Source organism: Phoca vitulina, unplaced genomic scaffold, assembly GCF_004348235.1.
Source record: "Phoca vitulina isolate PV1807 unplaced genomic scaffold, GSC_HSeal_1.0 scaffold30, whole genome shotgun sequence".
In the NCBI taxonomy this organism is placed as follows: domain Eukaryota; kingdom Metazoa; phylum Chordata; class Mammalia; order Carnivora; family Phocidae; genus Phoca; species Phoca vitulina.
The window spans coordinates 6,284,202-6,308,301 of NW_022589733.1; the positions used below are offsets into that span (position 1 = coordinate 6,284,202).

The 24,100-nt window shown below is 42.4% G+C and overlaps 1 protein-coding gene across 1 annotated transcript; it reads left to right on the top strand.

Annotated features, from left to right (window-relative positions):
• The first annotated feature begins 19,421 nt into the window (after positions 1–19,421).
• Positions 19,422–19,963, top strand: LOC116644751 (protein kish-A-like). Its single transcript, XM_032424565.1, has one exon. The coding sequence runs from the start codon at positions 19,445–19,447 to the stop codon at positions 19,661–19,663; it is 219 nt and encodes a 72-aa protein (XP_032280456.1). The 5' UTR covers positions 19,422–19,444; the 3' UTR covers positions 19,664–19,963.
• The last annotated feature ends 4,137 nt before the right edge of the window (positions 19,964–24,100 follow it).

Sequence of the window (24,100 nt, forward strand, 5' to 3'; positions counted from 1 at the left end):
CCACCATATGAATTTGGGGGTGGGGAGACACAATTCAACCCACAACAGGCTCTGTCCTTCCTTGTTGGACAACCTTCACTCGACTTCCCCGAGCCTTGGTTTCTTCATCTGTAGAGTGGGGATAATAACATGTCCCTAGCAAGCTTGCACCGGAATGGAAGATTATATATGTAAAATCAGTTAGCTAAGCTGGTAACCCTGGGACTGCTGGTAATCATCCTTGCCACCGGTTGGGAGCATCCTGTTTGAAAATAAAGCCAACACCAAGGACACCAGGGATGAAGAGAGAGATGGTGCCTGAGGATGTTAAGCACCTGAATCCAGCCATGTCTGGTATCAGTAAGTCCATGGAGTTTTCAGATATGTGAGCAAATACATTTCCTTTTTGGCTTGAAAAAAAATCAACAAGCATAAAGAAAAAAAAAAAACATTTCGCCAGTGCTTGTGACGTCGTCAATCAGCCTTTATAAAACAATGTGTATTTTTCATGTTTGACGTAAGAGTAGAAACATCGCTGTCGGGCCCCACACAGAGTGACTTGCAATGACTAGACTGCGCCCCTAAAGTTTTAAAGAAAAGTTCATCCTTTCTGGTGGCGCCACAAAGACACCAACGCTATTTGTATGTTTCAGACAATCTGTTGGGGACCCAAAACATTTACCTAAAAAAGCACATATTTGCCTCTATCCTGTCTTTTCGCTTTCCTCAAAGCATCCTCTCAGGCATTCCGGAACATGCCCTCTACCCTCTTATCCCTCATCAAAACCTCCTGATTCCCATCTCTCATGGATCCTAACAAATAAATTACTGCTAACAACAAAATCTTCACCGATGTGTAACTGACCAACAGATCTTCCAGAAATATTTGCACTTTCACAGGGAACAAAACCCTGAGACTCTGAGGGTGGAACTGGGGACAAGAGAGGAGAGAGAACCACTGGCACGCCAAGGCCTTCCTGGTTTCAAACGAAGAGAGAAACAAAATGGAGCAGGATTATGCTGTTTGTGTGCTTCATGCCAGGCTCTATCATAAACAACCTCCGTTTCAATTCTTACACACACATTAAAAATAAAAGAACTTACGAAGTTGCTATCATGCCCACTTTACAGGTGCAGGCACCGCTCCGGTGACGTAGTAGAAGAGCCGGGATGTGATGTCAGATCTTTCAGCCTGCAAAGAGCATCTCACCTCACTGACCAACCCTGCCCATCTCGCGCTGCGATGACCCTGCCCTGCCTCCCTCGTAGAGAACTTCAGTCCTGAGTGTCCAAAGCATTCTCAAAACACACAGGAAAATAAATAGAAGACGTTCTACAAATGCAAGACACCCGTATTAGACCACAAGTCAACATCTCAGATTGCGACATGGTGCCCTACTGGAATTGGTGACCCCTACAGTCTCTCACAGGCCTGGAACTTTCTATAGCCCTTTTTGCTGGGGCTCAACAATGTCGCCAAGTTCCTGTTTCCTCCTGTCTTTCAGTTCTGCCCTCTTCAGTTCAACTACATCTTAAAACTGGCTTCCCTTGCGGGCCCCAAATGGCTGCTAGCCTGCTTCAGAGCCAAAAGAAAAGGAAGAGTTTTGGCCCGGGATCCCCTGAAGTGGCCCCAAGATTCATTCTGATTGGTCAGCCTTAGATGACACGCTCACCACTGCTGAACCAATCACTGTGGCCGGAAGGATGATGTGCAGCAATTGGCTCAGTAGATCCTATACTGTACTCCAGGAGCCTGAGGAGGAATCGTTTACCTCAAAATGAGAGCGATTCCCAAATGCAAATTAGAAGCTACTGGAAAGAAGGAAGGAAAAGATGCTAGAAAAGCATTCAAAAGATGTCTACTGTGAAGAGTTTTTAGCCTTTCTGATCCCATAATGCCTTATATGGCAACTGGTTCGGAGCTTCCAGAACACCCTGATCCAGGCCTAATTAGATGGATTGCACCAGATTTTCCCATCCACATCTCTGCTCGCTGAGCACATCAGTCCTCCACATACTCACTTTATGATTCAAATTAGTAAGACCCGTTCAATAGCTTAAATCTCTCCACAGAACAAGCTTGTCTATTATCTGGAAATATATGGTCACATGAACTTATTCAAAACACAACATTTTCTCATTATAATGAGACATGATTATTAATGGCAGAGTGCCCATCAGAAATGAAACTAATCCTTCATTTTGTTCAAAATAAATGTGCTCTAAAAAGTACAGAGATGGTAAAATTAATTTGAGAGTAATCAATTCCTGCATTTTAAATGAACATAATTATGTAATCATTAAATTATTTAATGGGCTTCATTAGGCTTATTTCTGGCTTGGGTGTCACATTTTTTTAACCCAATTAGCTCAAGTGCTAAAATTAATTTTTTATTACTGGTAAGAGTACTAATCCAAGTCAGGATGAACATAACTGGGGCCTGGCCAGCCCTACCTGGAGGCTAAGCTAAGTCATCCTTCCCTTAATGGCGAGATCGCTGTGTCAGTACAAATATAGCCAATCAGGGTGCAAAGAAATAGCCCAGGCTGGTCTATGGCAAATGTGTGATCTGCTTCCAACCAGACAGGACACTGTCAGATTCAACTGGGTGTTCCTCAGAAAGCCTTGCAAAAGAGATGTCTCCCAGAGGAAACCAACATGGTAGCCCCATGTCCATGCTGTATTATCACCAGGAGTGGGGCCAGGCACCGTCTAGGACAAGAGAAACTTGGGCATCTCACAGACCTATCTTGAAATCTCAGTTTTGCTAGAGGTAGGCTACATGACCCAAAACAATTTATGTGACCTCTGTGAGCCTCACCTTCTTCATCGGTAAACGGGGATGATGAAGTAAGTAATAGTTACTCGGAGTTGATTATGAGGATTGGCAATACTGTGTACGAAATGTCTGCCATATGGTATTCACTCAATAGGTGATTCTCGTTCTTGTTATCACAATCAGGCATCCACTTGGGGCTCCTGGGTGGCTCAGTCAGTTAAGCGTCTGACTCTTGATTGCAGCTCAGGTGGTGAGATTGACCTCAGAGTGGTGAGATCAAACCCCCATCAAGCTCCATGCTGGACATGGACCCTGCTTAAGATTCTTTCTCTCTCCCTCTTCCCCTCCCTGAAACTCGCACACTTGCTCGCGCTCTCTCTCTCTCATCAGACATCCACAGATTTAGTCTTCAGGGATGCTAAGGTTAAGACACAGACTAACTTTTTCAATCTGAACGCTAATGATGAACTCTATAAATAACAAGAGGTTCTGAGTGGTAGTGTTGCAAAAGAAGAGATTCTCCAAAAAAAATTATTCTTTTAAGAAGACATTATAGGATGAAGGCATGTATAATTCCTAAGAAAGAGAGAGGCAGTATGGCTGGGGACTAAGAGGGGGGTCTGGAGGCAGACTGTCTGAGTTCAAGTAAAACATTTTTTTTTAAATTTCTTAGCTATGGGACTTTAGTCAAAACACTTACCCTTTTGAAATCGTGGGTTCCACATCTAAAATCGGGGGTAGTAAGAGAAATGAGTTGTTGTGAGGGTTAAATTATATAATGTGCAGAAAGTCAAGGGCCTAGCACACAGTAAACACTCAATATGTGTTATCTATTACTAGTGTTACTCATTAGTAATAGTAGTTGTATAGCAATACACTGTCAAATACGTTTTCCAGGCTTTAGGAAAACAAATATTCTAAATTCAGATAAAAAGACAGATTTGCTCCATTAAGCTCAAAAACAAATTTTATCCATTCATTTAACAAACATTTATTGGTACTCGCTCTGTCAGACACTGAATTTCATTGTGTAACAGGAGAAATATTGTGAAATTTTTCCAGCTTATTCCTCTAACCTGGCCTTTCATACCAGCCAAGTCAGAACATTTTTCCTAACATCTTCTCAGGAGGAGGTGACGGGAAAAGGTCGTGGGTAAACCATTCGGAAAGCTACCTTCCCTGTTCATACATCAGACTAGCCCTCGGGTCACAGTTAGAAATGCAAATGAGGAGCCCAGTGTTACAGCCCGCATGGCCTTTCAGTAACTCGACATAGCCACACCAGGGACGGAGTGCCTCTGTGTTCCAGAACAGGGTCTCTTTGTTTGTCTTACCATATTACATCCATTATGGATGTCTAACATTGAAGGGATCCATCAAAATTTAAATTACACACAGAAGCCTAAAAAGCAGTAGTCAACCTCTCTTTTCTGTCTCTCTCCCTCTCCCTCCCTTTTTCTCCTCCTCCCTCATGCTCTTTCCCTGTTTCTTTCTTTTTCTTTTCTGTTCTTTTTCTTTAAGTTTAAAAAACCAGAATTGCTCCCAGAACTCAGATGAGCTTCCCTAAATCAAATCAGATGCAGATCTTGGGTAGCTGGCCGGCCATAATGTTGGAGAGAAAAGGGACAGCTGGCAGACATTGCCTAACACGAGCTGACCCTGCACTGACTTCTCTGTGGTCTCTGATTTAGCAGAAGAAAGGCTGAAGCTCCATCCCATTGACCTGGGTCGCCAACAGTCACACCTGCCAACATTAATTAAATAAACACCCATTGGCAAAACAAGCGCTAAGCAGTTCATATGACCAGTGCTGGGGTGTGATGAAGCCCCAGCTTTCTCACCGTTCAGGTGCTCTGAGCCTTCCCTGTCATGAAAAGTTCACTCAAAGCAGATGACGGGCAGATTTCTGCGATCCCTGGTTAGAATCCTGTCATCAGAAATCCTACTAAATCAATGGCGACACAAACAGCTGATTAAGGATCCAGTTCAGGTCCATCCCCACAGGTACAGCGGCAGGCCTTGCTAGGTTCATGCAAAGAAGGTGACTATCTCTAAACTACGTATTGTAGCCCAAGCTGCATGTCTGGAGCTCATTTCAAACATTCATCAAACTAATTAACACTCACCAGATTTGCCAATAAAAGTCCATTTTTGGATACCAGTGTGCTAATTAGCAAATCTGTTGCTGGCGATCTCGAAAGGAGGGAGGAAGCACAAGAGGTGGCCACCTCTGGAGTCTGGCTCCATGAGACAGAATGGTAACTGTCCTCTCAGACCCTGCACACTGCAAGTGGGCGACCTGACCACCAGGCACACTAACTGGCACGTGCCTACTACCTTATTATTTATGCGAAAGTATTTTATAATTTTTAAGATTTATTTTTTTATTTGAGAGAGAGAGAGGGAGGAGGGGCAGAGGGAGAGAATCTCAAGCAGACTCCACGCTGAGCTTGGTGCCCATTGGGGGGCCTCAGACCTCACAACCCATGAGATCGTGACCTGAGCTGAAATCGAGAGTCGGTCGCTTAACCAACTGGGTCGCCCAGGTGCCCTTACACTAAAAAATTTTCTTTGAAAAGAAACTTGCCTGCTTTTATCAGCTTTGCCCAAACCAGGTAGAGTTCAGCAGCCTCAGGATCAACTCCATCCCCGGAATCGGAGGTCGCCGAGCTCTAAAGGCTGAGGGAAAAAAATCTCCCCACAGACTCCTGAGGGATCCAAGAACTAATGAAAGTTCAGAAAGAGACACAGAGAGGGCACCTGGGTGGCTCAGTCGGTTAAGTGTCTGCCTTTGGCTCAGGTCATGATCCCAGGGTCCCAGGATCGAGCCCCACGTCAGGCTCCCTGCTCAGTGGCGGCCCTGCTTCTCCCTCTCCTCCCAACCCCTGCTCTCTCTAGCTATCTCTGTCTCTCTCTCAAATAAGTAAATAAAATCTTTGGAGGGAGGGAGGGAGAGAGACACGGAGGCCTCTTTCCTGGGCGGACGTGACATCTTTCATTGTCCTGCCTCGGGATTTGGGGAAGTGAGCAATGTCTCATGGATGAGCCTCCCAGGCCCTTTCCCAGTGGACTTATTATCTAAATCCCTGAGTTAACAAATAAAAAATCACTGGGCTGGATTCTAAACATCGGTGCCATCAGGACAGACCCTACCGGTCATCTCCCCAGGTGTTTTTACTAACCTGGGACAAGTCCACAGCCCCCCACAACCACTTTGTTAGAGAAAGAGGCAGCTGGAAAGATGGGTCACATCAGGACTAGAAGACTATTTTTTCTCTTTCTCCATATTTATATATCAACACTCCAGCTTATTTTAGCCCTGTTCTTATTTCTGCGTCTTTTATTTTTCAGGAAAAAAAAAAGTTCTCTATTGGAGATGTTGGAATATTCCACTAATTTGAAAGCTGTGGAGGTTGTCGCATTTTAAAGTAGGAGAGTCTAATAAATTCATATGTCACTAAAACTCTGATTAACATTTCACCCAACAGTTAGCAAATTTTAATAAAGATTTAGTGAGACCAAGATTCCAAGAGAGCTGAAGGAAGTTTAAAATAGTGGAAGATACTTTGGAAATACTTATCAAGAGCCTTACAGGAAAAAAAAAGTTTATTCCCATTTGATTCACTGAATTCACACCTTTGAAGTTATCTTCAGAAATGTTTAGAAAGGTAAGTAAAGATTTGTTTATGGACATGCTCCTTAAAATCACATTAATAATCATGGCAAATTAGAAACATTTCAAATGTCCAGGAATAGGGAAACCGGTAAAGAAATTATGACACGTCTATCCTGGCTTTCAAAAAAATTAAAACAAGAAAATGCTCGTGGGATAAGATCATATGAAAAAGTTAACCCAAAACTCCAAACATTACACGATCCCTATTTTGTTTTAATATGTGTGAACACATTGTGCACATAATTTTTAAATATCAGAAGAAAATACCTCAACACGTTGGTAATCAAGCTGGAATTAATGGTGATCTCATCTCCGTTTTCTTCTTAGATTGCTCTGTGTTTTCTAAATTTTCTGCTGCGACCATACTATGCACTTTACATACGTGTGTGTGCGTGCGTGCGTGCGTGTGTGTTCTATTGTGCTTAAATGCTCATCCCCTTTGATGAAATAATTCTAGGCTTAAGAACACATCCTAGGAAAAAAGAGATACAGACAAAGCTTTATGCTTCCCAAGGTCACATACTGCATCACATTGAAGCTCAGGTTATTGTGCTGGGGATGTATTGTACAGACACTTTTATTAACAGGGAATTCTGGTTGAATACAAAGGCAGATGATAGAGAATAAGTGATTCCTTCAGAAGGCTGCTGAATGTGCTGGAAAGTATAAACATTACACACCTCAGAACTGACGGAGACCCTAGAGATCATCTACTCCAGTGGTTTCAAAAATTTTTAAACCATAGAATCCTTCTTTTAAATAAAATCCTGGGAGAAATCTGCAATACATAAAACTGACATCAGAGCAGCTACTCTGGTTGAAGTGAGGGAGGCGGATGGAGAACTCCACTCATTTGACCTCTGCTCTGAGGAAGTACGGGCCTCTGTGGAAAACCTTTTGAAGGTCATTTGGGACAGGATAATCTAGTGATCCGTTAACTTGTACTTGTTCAGTTTATATTTTTTCCAAGCAGGTCTTGGTCTGATTGGCTACTATCAGAGAAAACCCTACTGGGTGGCTTAGAAGCAACAGAAATTTATTTCTCACAGTTCTGGAGGCCAGGAAGTCCAAGACCAAGGTGCCTCCAGATTCCATGTGTGGTGAGGACCCACTTCCTAATTCACAGATGGCTGTCTCTTTGCTGTGTCCTCACATAGCAGAAGGGGCAAGAGAGCTCTATCAGGTCTCTTTTATAAGAGCACTAATCCCATTCCTGAGGGCTCCACCCTCATAACCTAATCACCTCCCAAAGGCCCCACTTCCTGGGGATTAGGTTTCAACATATGAGTTTGGGGGGGACCCATTCAGTCTATGACAATAGACCCTTTTGCTTCAGGAGTTGATGTTGGAAAGCCCAAAGCTCAAGTTGCCCTCAGGATACTTCTTTTCCTGGATCTTGTAAATAGCATTGATGAGATTATATCAAGTGTAGCAGGAGGGAAATATCGAGGAGAGAATCCCCAGATTTGGGGCAGGATGGAAGTCAGTGAGTTGAGTCGCAGAGCCTGTTTCCTCAGGTGGTTAAGCCTCAAGTTGCACCCAGGATGACTAGGGACTGGGCCACGAAAGTTTTCTGAATGCAAGTATGGCACCTAAAAGGAACCATACAGGCTGGGGAAACGGGCACCCCAGAGATGGCATCGAGAACCAACGGTGTGGACACTGGAGCAGCCTGCCTGATGGGGGTGCGTTCTGAGATGCCACGGGCTTTGAACGCAAGGAACAAGGAAAGCTCCAACAAGAGAGTGAATCTCCCACCAAGCAGCAAGGTGGGGGCTCTGCAGGATCAGAATCAGGCTGATTTAGTCAGATCCATTAAAAGAAAATCAAGGAAGTGGTGTTTTTTGTTCATCTGAAGTTGGGCACTGCATAACAAGTTATGATGATTAATTTTATGTGCCAAATTGACGGGGCCATAGGGTGCCCAGATTAAACATTATTTCTGTGCCTGTTTCTGGATGAGGTTAACCTTTGAGTCATTTCGTCTCAGTCAAGTAGATTGCCCTCCCCCTGTGTGGGTGGTTATCACCCAATCTACTGAGGGTGTGACTAGAACAAAAAGCAGAGGAAGGGAGAATCCCATTCCCTTCCTTCCTACCTGTCTGAGCTGGGACATCAGTCTTCTCCTCCCCTTGGACTGAATTTATACATAATATCAGCTCCTCTGTTCTCAACCTCCATAATCTCATCAGTCAATTCCTCACAACAAATGTATATAGTTTGGGGCGCCTGGGTGGCTCAGTTGGTTAAGCGACTGCCTTCGGCTCAGGTCATGATCCTGGAGTCCCAGGATCGAGTCCCGCATCGGGCTCCCTGCTCGGCAGGGAGTCTGCTTCTCCCTCTGACCCTAACCCTTCTCATGTGCTCTCTCTCAAATAAATAAATAAAATCTTTTAAAAAAAATGTATATAGTTTGTTTTATATATCTTTCCTATCGGTTCTGTTTCTCTGGAAAGCCCTGACTAATATACACAAGTCCACCCCCTTGGGCTACAGACATGGGTGGATTCTTTCCCAAGGTCACATGTAGGGCAAGTTGGTGTAGTGTCAGGCCTGGAACCCAGCTCCCCTGATGCCCCACACCAGATCAAGGACGTTTATGAACAGGACAAGCATTTTAAATTTTTTTAAGATTTATTTATTTATTTGAAAGAGAGAGAGCACGCACATGAGTGGGGGGGAGGGGCAGAGGGAGAGAGAGAATCCCAAGCAGACTCCCTGCTGAGCACAGAGCTCAAGACAGACTTGATCCCACCATGAGATCATGACCTGAGCCGAAATTAAGAGTCAGACACTCAACCGACTGAGCCACCTAGGCGGTCCTAGGACAAACATTTCAAAAAGGAAGGAAGGGAGGACAAAAAGCATGGCTGGCATAATAACAGACCCTCTCATGTCCATGTCCTCATCCTAGAACTTGTGAATCCTCTATCTTATATGACAGAAAGGACTTCACAAATATAATGAGGTCAAGGATCTTGAGATGGACTGATGATCCTGCATTATGCAAGTGGCCTGAGGCAATCACAAGGGTCCTTATATGGGAAAGAGGGAGACAGGAGAGTCGGAGAAGATGTGACAAGGGAAGCAGAAGTCAGGGTGATGTGAAGGGCACCTCGAGCCGAGGAATGGGGGGTAGCCTCTAGAAGCTAGAAAAGACAAGGAAACAAATTCTCTCCTACAGTCTCAGGGAAGAACACAAACCTATCGACACCTTGATTTTTTAGTAAACTGAGACTTTTTTAAAAAAACATTTATTTATTTATTTGAGAGAGAGAGAGAGAGCACCCACAAGCGGGGGGAGGGGAAGAGGGAGAGGGAGAGAAAGGATCTTAAGCAGACACCCTGCTGAGCTGGGAGCCCAATGAGGGGCTCCATCTCAGGACTCTGAGATCAGGACCTGATCTGAAATCAAGAGTCCGATGCTTAATCTACTGCACCACCCAGGTGCCCTTAGTCCACTGAGACTTCTGACCTACAAAACTGTAACATAATAAATTTGTGTTGTTTTATTGTTTTAAGCCAGTGTGTTTGTGATCATTTGTTATAGGGACAACAGGAAACCAATACATAAAGGAGGAAAGGAGAGGAAGAACTATGGGAAGGGAGGATGGTGAGGAAAGGGAAAAGCCTATCATGTTTCCCCTGTGCTCAGTTCACAGTAGGCATTAGGTTCCTTGAATCAAATATTAGCAAATACATACACAGCCATCATGACTTGCCAGGCATGGTCCTAAGGGCTCTATTTACATTAATAGGTTCAGTCCTCACAACAACACTAGAAAAAAGGTACTATTACTGTCCCCATTTTACAGGGGAGGAGGTGAGGCATTGAGATTCTGAGGAGCTTGCCCAAGGTTACACAGCTAGTAGGTGCAAAGCCAGGTTCAAATGCAAGCAATTTGGCTCTAGTGTTTTGTGTTTTTTTAAGACTTATTTATTTATTCCAGAGAGCATGGGGTGGGGGGCCACAGAGGGAGAGAGTGAGTCCCAAGCAGACTCCCTGCTGAGCTTAGAGCCCTACACAAGGCTCAATCTCATAACCCTGAGATCAGGACCAGAGCCGAAACCAAGAGTCAGACACTCAATCAACTGCGCCACCCAGGCGCCCCTGGTTCTAGTTTGTACACTTTCTTATTGCTGCCTCTGGAGGGAGGAATGGAGGGGGAAAGAAGGTAAGAAGAGAGGAAAGATAGGGCCTTCTTTCCTCCAGTGTTTTTCAGTGTCTATCTGGTTTCAAAGGCAGTCTGCATATTAGACCCACTCCACCCACCAGGTCATGGAGTGCATGACGTGGGCCCCTCAACTCCAGGGATTCTATCAGCATGCCTGCTGGTGTTTACTGCCCCTGTCCAGCTGCCTGGGAGGGACTGAGGAAACCCTGGCACCTAGCTCTAACAAGCATGTGGAAATGCATGGGTCACATAGAAGCCAATTAGAGATGGCAGCCAGGTTTGGGGAAATCACTTTCCCTGGAACCAATTGGGAGCCCGTTTTGGAGATAAAAGGGACAGCACATTAGTCTCTGTGGTCAGAAGCAGCTTTCATGCATTTCACGGAGCAAAAGGAACCTGAAACATTTTGAAATGAGAAAATGGGGTACGGCCAAATTGCTCAGTCAAGGCATTTAAAGGGTCTTCGTAGTGACATTCCATACAGGGCCTAGTAGCGTGTTCAAGCATGCAGGTAGAGACTAACATCTGCCCATCTAGAATGTGTGCATATTACTTTCCTTACATGCCTTGCATGTGTCATTTAATGGTTTTGTCATTAAGACATTCCATCACGTATCCATAGAAATGAGGAGTAAAGAAGCCCTAAACAATTGAAATCCCCAGGTAAGTTGAAATCTCGTTATTTGCAATTAAACTTTCTTTCCCATCTGAGTTTTTTACCAGCATCAATTTCAGGAAGTTAAATACTAGCACTTCAATAAAAGCTTATGTTATAGAGTCATAGACTCAGAGAATCTCCTGCTTGGAAGAAGTGAGAAATCATTAAATCTGGGGCACCTGGGTGGCTCAGTCCATTGAGTGTCTGCCTTCAGCTCGGGTCATGATCCCAGGGTCCTGGGATCGAGTCCCACATCGGGCTCCCTGCTCAGTGGGGAGCCTGCTTCTCCCTCTGCCTGCCATTCCCCCTGTTTGTGCTCTCTCTCTCTCTGACAAATAAATAAATAAAATATTTAAAAAGAAAAAAGAAAAATCATTAAATCTAACCTGGAGGGAGAGCCAGACTGAAATGTTTGGGGGAAGCTTCAGGGAAAATCTGGTGCAGGATGAGAATTTTTAGCTTAGACCTGATTTTTTTTGTCTGGGGACACTACAGTGCCTCTAATAAATGGTCAAGCTGATTCTGCTTGAATGCAACCAGTAACAGGGAACTCATTACTCAAAATGACTCAGTCCAATCCTGTACATCTCTAAAGAAGAAAAAAATCCTTTCTTGTATCAACTACTTTAAATATCTCCAATGAGGTCATGACTTCCTAAGGACTGATTGGTTTTCAGAGATTGTCTCTAAGATGTTCCGTTAGTATCTTCCCAGACTCAAGGCCAGAAGTGTAGCCACCAAAACATACTCTCTCTCTCTCTCTCTCTCTACTGGCCTAACATCTCTACAAATGACCAGCCCAATTATAACAACAAAAGAAGACAAAGAAAATCAAGATATAAAGAAAGGAAAGAAGACAAAGTTGAAGGAGCAGAAAGAGTGGAAGAAAGAGAAAGAAGGGAAGAGGAAAAAGAGAAGGAGGAGTAGGACAAAGAAAAGGAAATGGGATGGTGTGCAGTTTCACGGGACCTTGTGGACACTAGCTGTTTTGCCCTATAAAAGGGGAAAGTCAGATCTGGAAGTATTGTCATTGTCCATAGACATCCAATGGAACACCTTGCAGTCTTTGACAAAAGTCATATTTTACAGGGCGCCTGGGTGGCTTGGTAGGTTGGGCGTCCAACTCTTGATTTTGGCTCAGGTCATGACCTCAGGGTGGTGAGATTGAGCCCCATGTCAGGCTCCATGCTAGAGCCTGCTTAGAATTCTCTCTCTCTCTCTCTCCCCCTCTTTTCTCTCTCTGCCTGTATGTCTCTGTCTCTCTCTCTCTCTTTAAAAAAAAATCATATTTTACAAAAATCAGTAGAAGAATAAATATTGGAAAAATTCACAAAAAGTTATAAGGTATGCAGGGCATAACTTTATTTTTTAAAGTTCTGTGTTATTTGTTCCTATCTATACACAAAGTAGATATTATTATCAATAAACATAAATTTATATGTGCAGTGGTTCTCTCTGGGTGGGGTAATGATCTGAATATGTATATACATACATGATATTTTTAGCATTGCTTTCTTTGTTTTTAAAACTTTCAGCATTGTTTAGGATTACTTTTATGAATAACTTTTTAAAAACTAATTTAAAAATTAAGCCCAAGGGCTGGAGCACCTGGGTGGCTCGGTCAGTTAAGCATCTGCCTTCAGCTCAGGTCATGATCTCTGGGTCCTGGGATCGAGCCCCACATTGGGCTCCCTGCTCAGCGGGGAGTCTGCTTCCCCCTCTCCCTCTGTCCCTCCCCCTGCTCATCCTCTCTCTCTACACACACACTCTCTCTCTCTCTCAAATAAATAAATAAAATCTTAAAAAAAAATTAAACCCAAGGGTGCCTGACTGGCTCCTTAAGTAGAGCATATGACTCTTGATCTTGGGGTCATGAATTTAAGCCCCAAATTAGGCCTAGAGCTTACTTAAACAAATTTTTTTGTTTGTTTAAAGAATTTATTTATTTATTTGAGAGAAAGAGAGAGAGAGCATGAGTGGGGGGAGGGGCAGAGGGAGAAGCAGCCTCCCCGCTGAGCAGGGAGCCCGACGTGGGACTTGATCCCAGGACCCTGAGATCACAACCTGAGCTGAAGGCAGATGCTTAACCTCCTGAGCCATCCAGGCACCCCAACAAATTTTAAAAATAATAAAAAATAATAAAAATTAATCCCATCCTGAAACAGAGACATTCTGTACTTCTGGTCTATATGCTGAGTTACATGTGAAATGGGAAAATGGGATCCAACTGTTTGGGGTCACTTCGAGAATTGGAGAACTTCAGTAGTATAAGGTGATTCTGTGATGATTTCTTTGAACCCTTTCAGAAACATTGGAAAATTGAGTCCCAGGAAGGTAAGTATACACAGCTATAGTAACTGGCAAGTCTCTTGCAAAACCAAGGTTACAACCACTCAAAGCCAAAATACTTCTCTCATTCAAGCAATGTGTCAAAAATTGGATTCGTGAGGCACAGAAAAGGGACCAGAGGGGCACCCTTCCACATAGAGATGATGCCTAAACATCTACTAATCTGCATGCCCCGTTTTAACAAGATCCAAACCGTGGTGCTAGCCTTTAAGCACATTAAGACCACTGGCCAGGATCGTGGCATGTAGCCCTAACATGATGAAAACGCCGTCTGACTACGGCTAACATCTAAACGCTACTTACAGTGTCCATGCCATTAGATTTGTTCAGCAGTTTCTTGATGATGTAAGGAACTTTTTGTAGACAACAGACAGCAAGGCTAACCCCATATAATCATCACCCTTCAGAAACCATCCTGAAGCTTCCCCCTCGAGCACCAAGGGAGAGACATCCAAAGACAGGGGCCATGATAACTAACATGCTAACTCCCCCTAAAAAGCTGCAAGTCAAATCTACAACAGGTCTCTAGTCTCTATGCAAGGTGAAACTGATCTGTTTCAAAATCTGCTTTCTAATCAAAAGCAACAAAAAAGCCTTAGTCCCACCATGGCAGAACTGGACAGGATCTTGAAAACCATCCAGCCCATCTCTTGCTCTACAGATGAAGAAGTTGAGATCCTTCACTTCTCCAAGTCCCTAATCCTGCACCACATCATCCCCATTGAAAGACCAATGTCTGTTCTCTTACCAGACTATAAACTCCAGAAAGATGGGGATCATGTCTCTCCTGTTTGCCATGATGGATGCATGGATGGATTCCCAAGATTACAAAGCACATTAATGTCAGAGCTGAGGCTAGAATCCAAACCTTCTAATTTTCAGCCCTGTTGTTCCCAGTATTTTACAGTCAAACCTCATTATGTTCAGGAACAGTGTTGTGCATATTGGTAATCTACCACATCAAAACATTTGACTTAAAAGGCTCTCGGCTACTTCCAAAAATGAAATCTACCCTTGAAGGATACAGATTTTCCACTCGCTGAATTTTCAAAAGAAATATGCATTTATTCATTCATTCAAAAGATACTTTCTGATCACCTAATATGTGCCAGGGACTGTGCCAGGCACTTGCCACATTTTGTTAGGGAATTAGGATTATATACGATGTTATTTTCATTTCTTTATTTTCTGAACATTCTATAATGTAATATCTACATTTATATAAATTCAAAAAATCTTCAAAAAAATCCCAAAATAAATAACATTCCATATGTTCTGCAATTTTTTTTTGACTTTCAGAATACTAGCGATATCTTGGGGGTGTCCTGCCAAGTAATTACTGGAGGACAAAGTTCATATTGATTCAAGTGTGGAAAATGGATCTCATGATCTTAGACACGTCTGTCATATTCCAGCAACAAAAACTATTTCCTGCACTTGGGACCAGTCTTTCCTAATCCCATAGGAAGTGCCTCTGTCAGCAGGTGCCCAACCTGAAGCCAGCTATAGGAGTGTTAGCAGGGACTCAGAGTAAGCATCACCATGGACAGCAATTGTTGCCGCTGACTCCATGCAATGGGCAGAGTTGTTCCTGCTTGAAGATCCTAACAGAGGGATGAGCATTTTTTTTTCCCCTAAAGCCTGGAGAACTGAAAGGATAGATGAATGAATGAATGAATGAATGAATGAATGAACGAACAAGTGAATTTCGAGAAAATCAAAGGTGGTTGAAGAATGCCAGAGAGGTCTTCTGACCATTGGAACTCTCCTGATCGCTTAAAACTAATCTCTCCCTGCAATTCTCCTCCTTTCTTTTTAAGAAGATTTTATTTATTTATTTGACAGAGAGAGACACAGCAAGAGAGGGAACACAAGCAGGGGGAGTGGAAGAGGGAGAAGCAGGCTTCCCGCTGAGCAGGGAGCCCGATGCGGGGCTTGATCCCAGGACGCTGGGATCATGACCTGAGCTGAAGGCAGACGCTTAACCGACTGAGCCACCCAGGCACCCCTGCAATTCTCCTCCTTAACATGGGACATTCCACTTTTATAAGCCCCATTGCTTTAGATAAGGGATTGGCAACCTACAGCCCACAAGCCAAAGCCCACATCCTGCTTTGTAAATAAAGTTTTATTGGAACACAGCGACACCATTTCTTTATAGTGTATGTCTCGTTTCACATTATAATGGCAGAGTTGAAGGCCAGCAACAGAGACTCTGTGGTCTGCAAAATGGAAAACCTTGTACTATCTGGCCCTTTTCAGAAAAAGTTTGCTAAACTCCGCTTTAGATCATTCTCTTTTAAAATATCATTGGTATAATAACACTTTATCAGTCAGTTCTATTTTAGTGTGAATTAGTTTATCCCAAGGGCACTTCGCTGTTTTGGTAGGGGAAAGGGAAAGAGAAATTGAGGATGCTAGGTGTGTTGGAGAGAATGTCTGAAGGCAGAAAATGAGCACAGAAAGGAAAAATTGGGAGCGTGGTAAATAGATTCCATCTATTTTGCAGTCCTGCTTGCCCTGAGATTAAAATGGAGATGAGGCGAAGAACTAAGGACTGTCAGGGTTTGAATAGTGAGAATGTCAGACTTCAGAATCAAACCCAAATGGTCCTCTTTTTCAATTAAAAGAAAACTCAATATTCTGATTTTCTTTCACATAACAAGTCCGTCTGCTTTCAGACAAGTCACTTTGCTTCCATTTCTCTGTGGTCCAGAGTGTTAGAGAAATTGTTTTACATTCCACCCGTCCCAAGTTACACACTTCTGATTTTTTTTTCTCAACTGACCTCATTTAGCAGGGTGGAAGGCAGCTTTTCCTCGTCTATTAAGACTTCAATAAAATCATCCATTTCTAGTTAACTGGAATAGTATTCACATTTAGACCTGCATATTAATTGGCTGATAACGAGATGATAAAGCTGCTTTTCTCTGCAGGTGTACCAATCAATTTCAATGAAACTGAAAAAATGAGTTCTTTTCTTGTTGCATCTAAAATTAAAAAGTGATTTATATTTTCTAATAAAGTGCTTTTCATTGATCTCCTTCTGAAAATGTATGGTTTCATTTGCACCCTTTTAAATTATAATAGTTTCCGTTTGTAAAAGAATGATTTTCCAATAACATTCCTGGCTTTCAATTGATGATTAACTTTAATATAGATTTGAAGGAAATGTTGGGGGGAGAGGTAGGTTATTAAGAACCTCCATCCCCTCCCCCCAAAATAACCCTGCTATTTTTAATGACCTTAATATCCTCGGACTACAGAATTCTTTTCCCAAATACAGTGCTGTCAGTGGAAGTTATGTTTTTCCCCCAAGAAATTCATTTTTCTATTTCATAAGTTTCCTTTTGTCATAGAATTTTATGCCTGTGCCAACTGTTCTCCATTTCTGTTATGTCAGCCTGGCTTCGGGGCAAATGTGGAAAGAAGAGGGGTTTTTTGTTTTTGTTTTTGTTTTTGTTTTTAATTTCTTCCCCCTGTCACCGATAGCAAATTCTGACTTGGGTGCTCATGGAATCCTGTTGTTATCAGCAGAATTCTCGCAGATGTGAAAAATGGCAGAGCAATTATATTTCACTCTAATTTAGTATTATGGTCTTCTGAGCCATAATAACTAAGCAGCCATGAAAGAAGTTATATTCTGAACCTGTGATGGAAAATTGCAGAGTCCAGGGCTGGACTTTGTTGAGAAAGCAGGGTCATCTCATTTTTCTGTCAACCAGAGACACCTGAATTCATATTCAGGCTGGAGATTCTTTGCTAACAGGTGTGGAGTGAAGTCAAGAGACCATGGGGGTATTAGATCTAAATTAAAACAGATACCAGGGGTTTTGTCTGCTTATCCACGTAGGAGATAAATGTTGGCTGATGAATGAATTAATGGATGGATGGATGGACGGATGGATGGATGGATGGATAGATGAATTTATGGAAAGAAGATTATCTTCACAGCTCCTATGCACAGATCACCTTTGTGATAGTATGTAAGTGCCCCTTGCACTAAAATATTTCCCTCTTTCCAAGTCTCACAGTACCTGAATATTCCCCATTAGTCCCAGATATTTGTGTTTAGGTTCAATATTACTCTCTTCTAAGTTCTTTTTAAAAACATTCTTTGGGGCACCTGGCTGGCTCAGTCCGAAGAGAGTGCGACTCTTAATCTCAGGGTCATGAGTTCGAGCCCCATGTTGGGGGTAGAGATTACTTAAATAAATAAAACTTTAAAAAAATGTTCCTTGAAGGGACAAGACTTGGATAGATAATACTGTAGCATGGATTAGGTCATCACCTGTCTTCCCAAGTACCAGGAAACTGGACTACCTAATGATAATGGGCATGACACAAGGCCAGGAACACAGCAAAAGGTGAGGGAAAGTGGCGCAGGGGTGGGTGGTGCTGAAGAAATCCTCTCAGCTCTGCAGAGGACCCTGTTTCTAGTTATACTCCCAGGTACTATATATATATAGTATACACACATATATATATACACCCATATATATACACATATATATACAAATATATATATACACACACACATATATATACAAATACACACACACACACACACATATATATATATATATATTTGAGAGAGGGAGGGGGGAGGAGTATATATAAGTATAATATATATATATATATGCTCCCAGATATTTCCCTGGTCTCCAGACATCCTTTATCTTTCAAAGAGTTGTCCATCAGTTTCTCAGATCCTTGACAGTCAAGACTCAACCAGGGCTGAGGACTGATGACTTCTGTTTCCAATGGAAATTTTTTTAAAATATGAAAAAATAAAACATAATCATAAAAATAAAATATAATTATAATTATAAAATATGTTATAATGATATATTAATCATGTTATATATACATATGTTATATATTATATATGTTACATAGTTATATAAAATAACATCACTATGCAGTATAGAAAATATATTATATATAAATAAAAAGAAATTAGAAGTTATAAGAAAACATAAAAAGAAGAGGAGGAAGTTTTATTGAGCACCTTCTGTATGCCATGCACTTTCTGTGCATTATCTGACTCAGTCCTCAACATAGTGCCACTCCTGTGTCCATCAAGGGAGATGAGCTGTTTCCCCAAGGCCACACAGCAAGTGAGGGACAATATCAGGATTTGAACCCAGCAGCACATGACTCTCCAACGTCCATGCTCCAAACTCCACTCTTCCACCTACTTCAGGCTGCTATTAAAAATAAACACTTTAGGGGGGCACCTGGGTGGCTCAGTCGTTAAGCGTCTGCCTTCGGCTCAGGTCATGATCCCAGCGTCCTGGGATCGAGCCCCCCGCATCAGGCTCCCTGCTCTGCAGGGAGCCTGCTTCTCTCTCTCCCGCTCCCCCTGCTTGTGATTCCTCTCTCGCTGTGTCTCTCCCTGTCAAATAAATAAATAAAATCTAAAAAAAAATAAAAATAAACACTTTAGGGAAGTTCTAATCGGGCAAATAAGATTTCTTCCACAAACGAATTCCAAGGATACAAAGAGAGGGGAGGAGGGGGGAGGAAGAGGGAGGAGGGGGAGGAGGGGGGAAGAGGGGTGCCTGGGTGGCTTAGTCGGTTGAGTGATGGACTCTTGATTTCAGCTCAGGTCATGATCTCAGGGTCGTGGGATGGAGCCCTGCGTCAGGCTCCCCGCTCAGCAAGGAGTCTGCTTCTCCCTCTCCCTCTGCTCCTCCCCCCAATGCTCTCTCTCTCAAATAAATAAATAAAATAAAATCTTTAAAAAAGAAAAAAGGAAGGAGGAGGAACCTGTAAATTAAAAAGAGACTAAAGAGGATGTGGCTGGGGCTTCGCCGGCCTCACTATGTCTGCCATTTTAAATGTTCAGAGTCTGTTGACTGTAATCTTGCTGCTTATATGTACCTGTGCTTATATCCGGTCCTTGGCACCCAGCCTCCTGGACAGAAATAAAACTGGATTGTTGGGTATATTTTGGAAGTGCGCCAGAATTGGTGAACGGAAGAGTCCTTACGTTGCAGTATGCTATGTAGTGATGGGCTTCAGCATCCTCTTCATACAGTAGCTTGGAAGAATATCAGAATTTAATTGCCATCAGATTTCAGTATGAAAAAAGGACTTATTTACAGAAAATAATGGAATGAATGGTTAACCCTTTTATCTCTGAACATTGAATGAGATAAATTTCCAGCTGCTGTTCTCTATTTTTATTATTGGACCAATGTTCTAAATAAATAGGATGTTACTATTTAATACTCAAAGAGTTTAATATGTCTGTAACAATCAACCTCAGTACTGTCACTACAATATTACATTCTGCAAATGTTATTCTGTTATGTCAGATACCAGTTTTTAGTGAGGTATCTCTAAGGTGCATAAGAGAAAACAAAATTGGTAAATGACCCAAGTTTCTTTCAATTGTGATTTGGGAATGATAAACCCTTATAGGATGAGACCAAAAAAAAAAGAGAGAGAGAGAGAGAGAGACTAAAGAGATGTATCAACCAAATGCAATGTGGGCTTTTCTTAGATTCTGACTCAAACCACTCATTTAAAGAGAAGAAAAACAAGGTCGGGGGCGCCTGGGTGGCTCAGTCAGTTAAGCGTCTGACCCTTGATTTCAGCTCAGGTCATGATCTCAGGGTTGTGAGATGAAGCCCCAAGTCAGGTTCCACTCTGGGTATGGAGCCTGCTTGAGATTCTCTGTCCCTCTCTCTCTCCCCCGTCCCCCCCTCTAAAAAAATGAAAGAAAGAAAAGGAAGGAAGGTAAAAAAAGAAAGAGGACTCGATGGGTATTTGATGGTATGGATATCTGATGATATGAAGGCACTATTGTTAATATGTTCTGGTTGATAGTAATATCCTGCTTATTTTCTTAAACAAAAGAGTCATATTTCAGTAGTATTTGCAGTCAAAATGACATGATATCTGATATCAGCTTTTGAGTCAGCCAGTGGGGAGAGAGAGAATATAGATAAATAAGATCGGCCTGTGTTCATAATTGCTGAAGCAGGGTGCTGAGTACCAAGAGCTTCATTTACTAGTCTTTCAATTTGTGTGTGTTTGAAAATTTCTATGATGGAAAGTTTGTAAAAAAAAAAGAAATAAATAAAATGAAAAAAGTGAAAGGAAAAATGATACTTTTTAAAAATGGATTGATGCACAACTCTATGAATACACTAAAAAGCACTGAATACAACACTTCAAATAGTGAACTTTACAGGATGTGAATTATAGCTCAGGAAAGTTTTTTTTAATGATGTAAGTAAAGAGACTAATATAAAGTACAGCCAATCACATCATTTTCCTCATTTTTCATCTAATATCTCTGAGTACATGATTCTTAATAAGTAAACAGCACGTACACTTGGAAAAAGAAAAAGAGAACAACTCTGCCCTATTCTGGCCCATCTCATGAATTCTGGACTGTTATTGAAATGCTTTGGCACACATCCACCACGATATCTTCAGGAACTTCAAATAAATTCCCAAACCACAGAAACAAATGGAATTGTTAAAAGCACATACTCTTCTCATTCCTCTTTGGGAAGGGAGGAGCTGGTGGAGACTTTCTGTGCCATCCCTAAGAGGCTGGGAAGAAAGCTGAGATAAGGAGGTGACATTGTTCAGTGCGTGTCCCCAGCCACTGGAGGAACTGCTAACGTGCCCAGCCTACTCTGGGAAGGAAATCAGTCTCTGTCTGGTCCAGCATCCCTTGGAGTTCCCACCTCCTGCCTGTGGACAGTAATAACTTCCTAACTGGTCTTACTTCATTGTGGCCAGAGTACTCACATCCCCCGCTCCGTCACACCCTGTGCTAATTAAAGCCCTATTAGAGGGTCCTTTTTGTTCTCAAGATGAAGAACAACAGTGTAACTGTGGCCTAAAATGTCCAGCAGAGCGTGGCCTCTCTTTCTCCAGTGTCCTTCCATACCCATGCTTATCTGTTTCTGGGCTCTAAGAACATTGACCTTCTTCACCAACAGGCAAAAGTCCTTCCACCACAGGGCCTTTGCACATGCTGACCCCTCAGCTTGGTTAACACCTACTCACCCTTGAGATATTGAGATTTCAACACCCACAATGCTTTTCTCAGAATGAGTTTCTCTGGTGTTTTGCAGTCCAACTCCTCCATTATTGGTTCCAACACATTTGTCACAGTTGGAATATCACATTTATTTATTTGACTGTTTGACTAGTGTCCCAACAAGGCTATAAGCCTCATGAAGAATGAAATTATATCTCCTTTTGCTCACCACTGGATCCCCAGGGCCTCCACAAAGTCTGGTATATGGTGAACACAGAATATCCGTCAAATTAAAAAAAAAGGAATTAATGAAGGAAGAATGAATGAAGGGATGGAACAATGAAATCTCTAAACACTGACCACTGTGATCACTTTTTGTTAAGAACTTCCACAGGCTCCATGAGAGTATGTCCTCTTGCAAATTTGAGAGTTTTTTTTTTCCAAAGATACCTACCAAAAAAAAAAAAAAATCCACCTCCAAAACAACCCACTTAAAAAGAACTCATCAGTGGCCTTCTCTCTGTGGCACAAATCCATTTCATGGAAAGAATTTTTAGTACTTTAATGATGCCTTTCTGCCCTATAGCATATGACAATACAGAGCAATTAGCTCTACAACTATAATATGAAAAGGTTGAAATGCATTGAAATTGGAATTGATTCTTGTTTAATCCATGTTTTCATGGGCAAAAATCAGGCTTTCCTGAGCCAGCCCATTTAGAAAGGACATGTTGCTAGGGCTTTGGGGATGTTGAAACTCCTCCTCTCCAAGAGAAGAAGGGCCAGAACTCACCTTCATTCTAGCTTGACTTTCCTTAGAGTTATTGTTTCCTCCACAGGTATGCCCTAAACTTGGACCTCAACTCACCTGGGTTGTAAATGTCTGGTCTCAACTGCATATACCCCTTCCATCCTACCCAGGACTTTCATCCCGACCGGAGTCATTGGCCTCAGCTTTGTATGCTCCAGAGCAGGGGCCCTGACACAATTGGGTACTTTCCTACAGCTTAGTTTCTGTCAAGAATGATAACCAAACATGGAGTAGCTGAGTGGGCAGGGGTCATGGCTTCAAATCTTTGGTCATCCTGGATAATAAAGATACTGTCTATCTTTGGTGAAGTGCAGGTGTTCTACACTCAACATCTGCAATGCAATCTCCTATGCAACATTTTAAACCTGCCACCCAAGTCCCAAACCAGACCTGGAGGGAGGGACTCAATGTCTGCATGCTTTTAAAGTACCCCAGTAAGAGGCGCCTGGGTGGCTCCGTCGGTTAGGTGTTTGACTCTTGGTTTCCCTCAGGTCATGATCTCAGGGTCCTGGGATCAAGACCCACATCAGGCTCCATGCTCAGCGTGGAGTCTGCTCGGGATTCTCTCTCTCCCTCTCCCTCTGCCCCTCCCCCAGCTCACACTCTCTGTCTCTCTCTAAAATAAATAAATAAAAATGTCCACAATAGCCAAACTGTGGAAGGAGCCGAGATGCCCTTCAACAGATGAATGGATAAAGAAGATGTGGTTCATATATACAATGGAATATTACTCAGGCATCAGAAAGGATGAATACCCACCATTTGCATTAACATGGATGGAACTGGAGAGGATTATGCTAGTTGAAATAAGTCAAGCAGAGAAAGACAATTATCATATGGTTTCACTCATATGTGGAACATAAGAAATAGCATGGAGGACCATAGGGGAAAGAAGGGAAAACTGAAGGGGAAGAAATCAGAGAGGGAGACAAACCATGAGAGACTCTGGACTCTGGGAAACAAACTGAGGGTTTCAGAAGGGAGGGGGGTGGGGGGATGGGGTAACTGGGTGAATGGGTATTAAAGAGGGTACATGTTGTGATGAGCACTGGGTGTTATACGCAGCTAATGAATCAGAGAACACTACATCAAAGACTAATGATGTACTACATGCTGGCTAACCGAACATAATAAAAATCTTTAAAAAAAGATTAAGTACCCCAGTGGTTCTGATGTATAGCATACAACTAATTTTGAGAGCCACTGATCTGGTAGTCTACATCTTGCAAAGAACTCTCACCTTAATCCTAAAGGGTTAACCACAGAAAGTAATGATCACCTTCATTGTACAGATATGAAAACTGAGGCTCAGAGAGGTTAAGTGACTTGCCCAAGGACATGCAGTTTGCAAGTGGCCTAATCTAGACTCAAACAAAGGTTTTAGCCTCAAAGTCCTCTAGTCTAGAATGAACGGAGGATGGTAGATACTCAGTAACCAATAAGAATGATGATTAAAGACAATGTAGCCTGAGACTGCTTAGCTGTGTTAGTAGTAATAGCTTGGTCGTGCTTTTAACTCATTTTCAAGTATTTTGGAGGATAATCCAGTTCTTGTCATCCTTCTGAGGAAAAAGACCACGGGGTATCCCTTCCATAAAGTTGTATTTGGTATTGTATGGCCTTGCTTCCCAGTCCACACCGCTGATGGTAGCAGGCCGAACACA

Bases quoted from the DNA above. Each gene is read 5' to 3' on its own strand.
- LOC116644751 (XM_032424565.1), top strand. From the start codon at position 19,445: ATGTCTGCCATTTTAAATGTTCAGAGTCTGTTGACTGTAATCTTGCTG.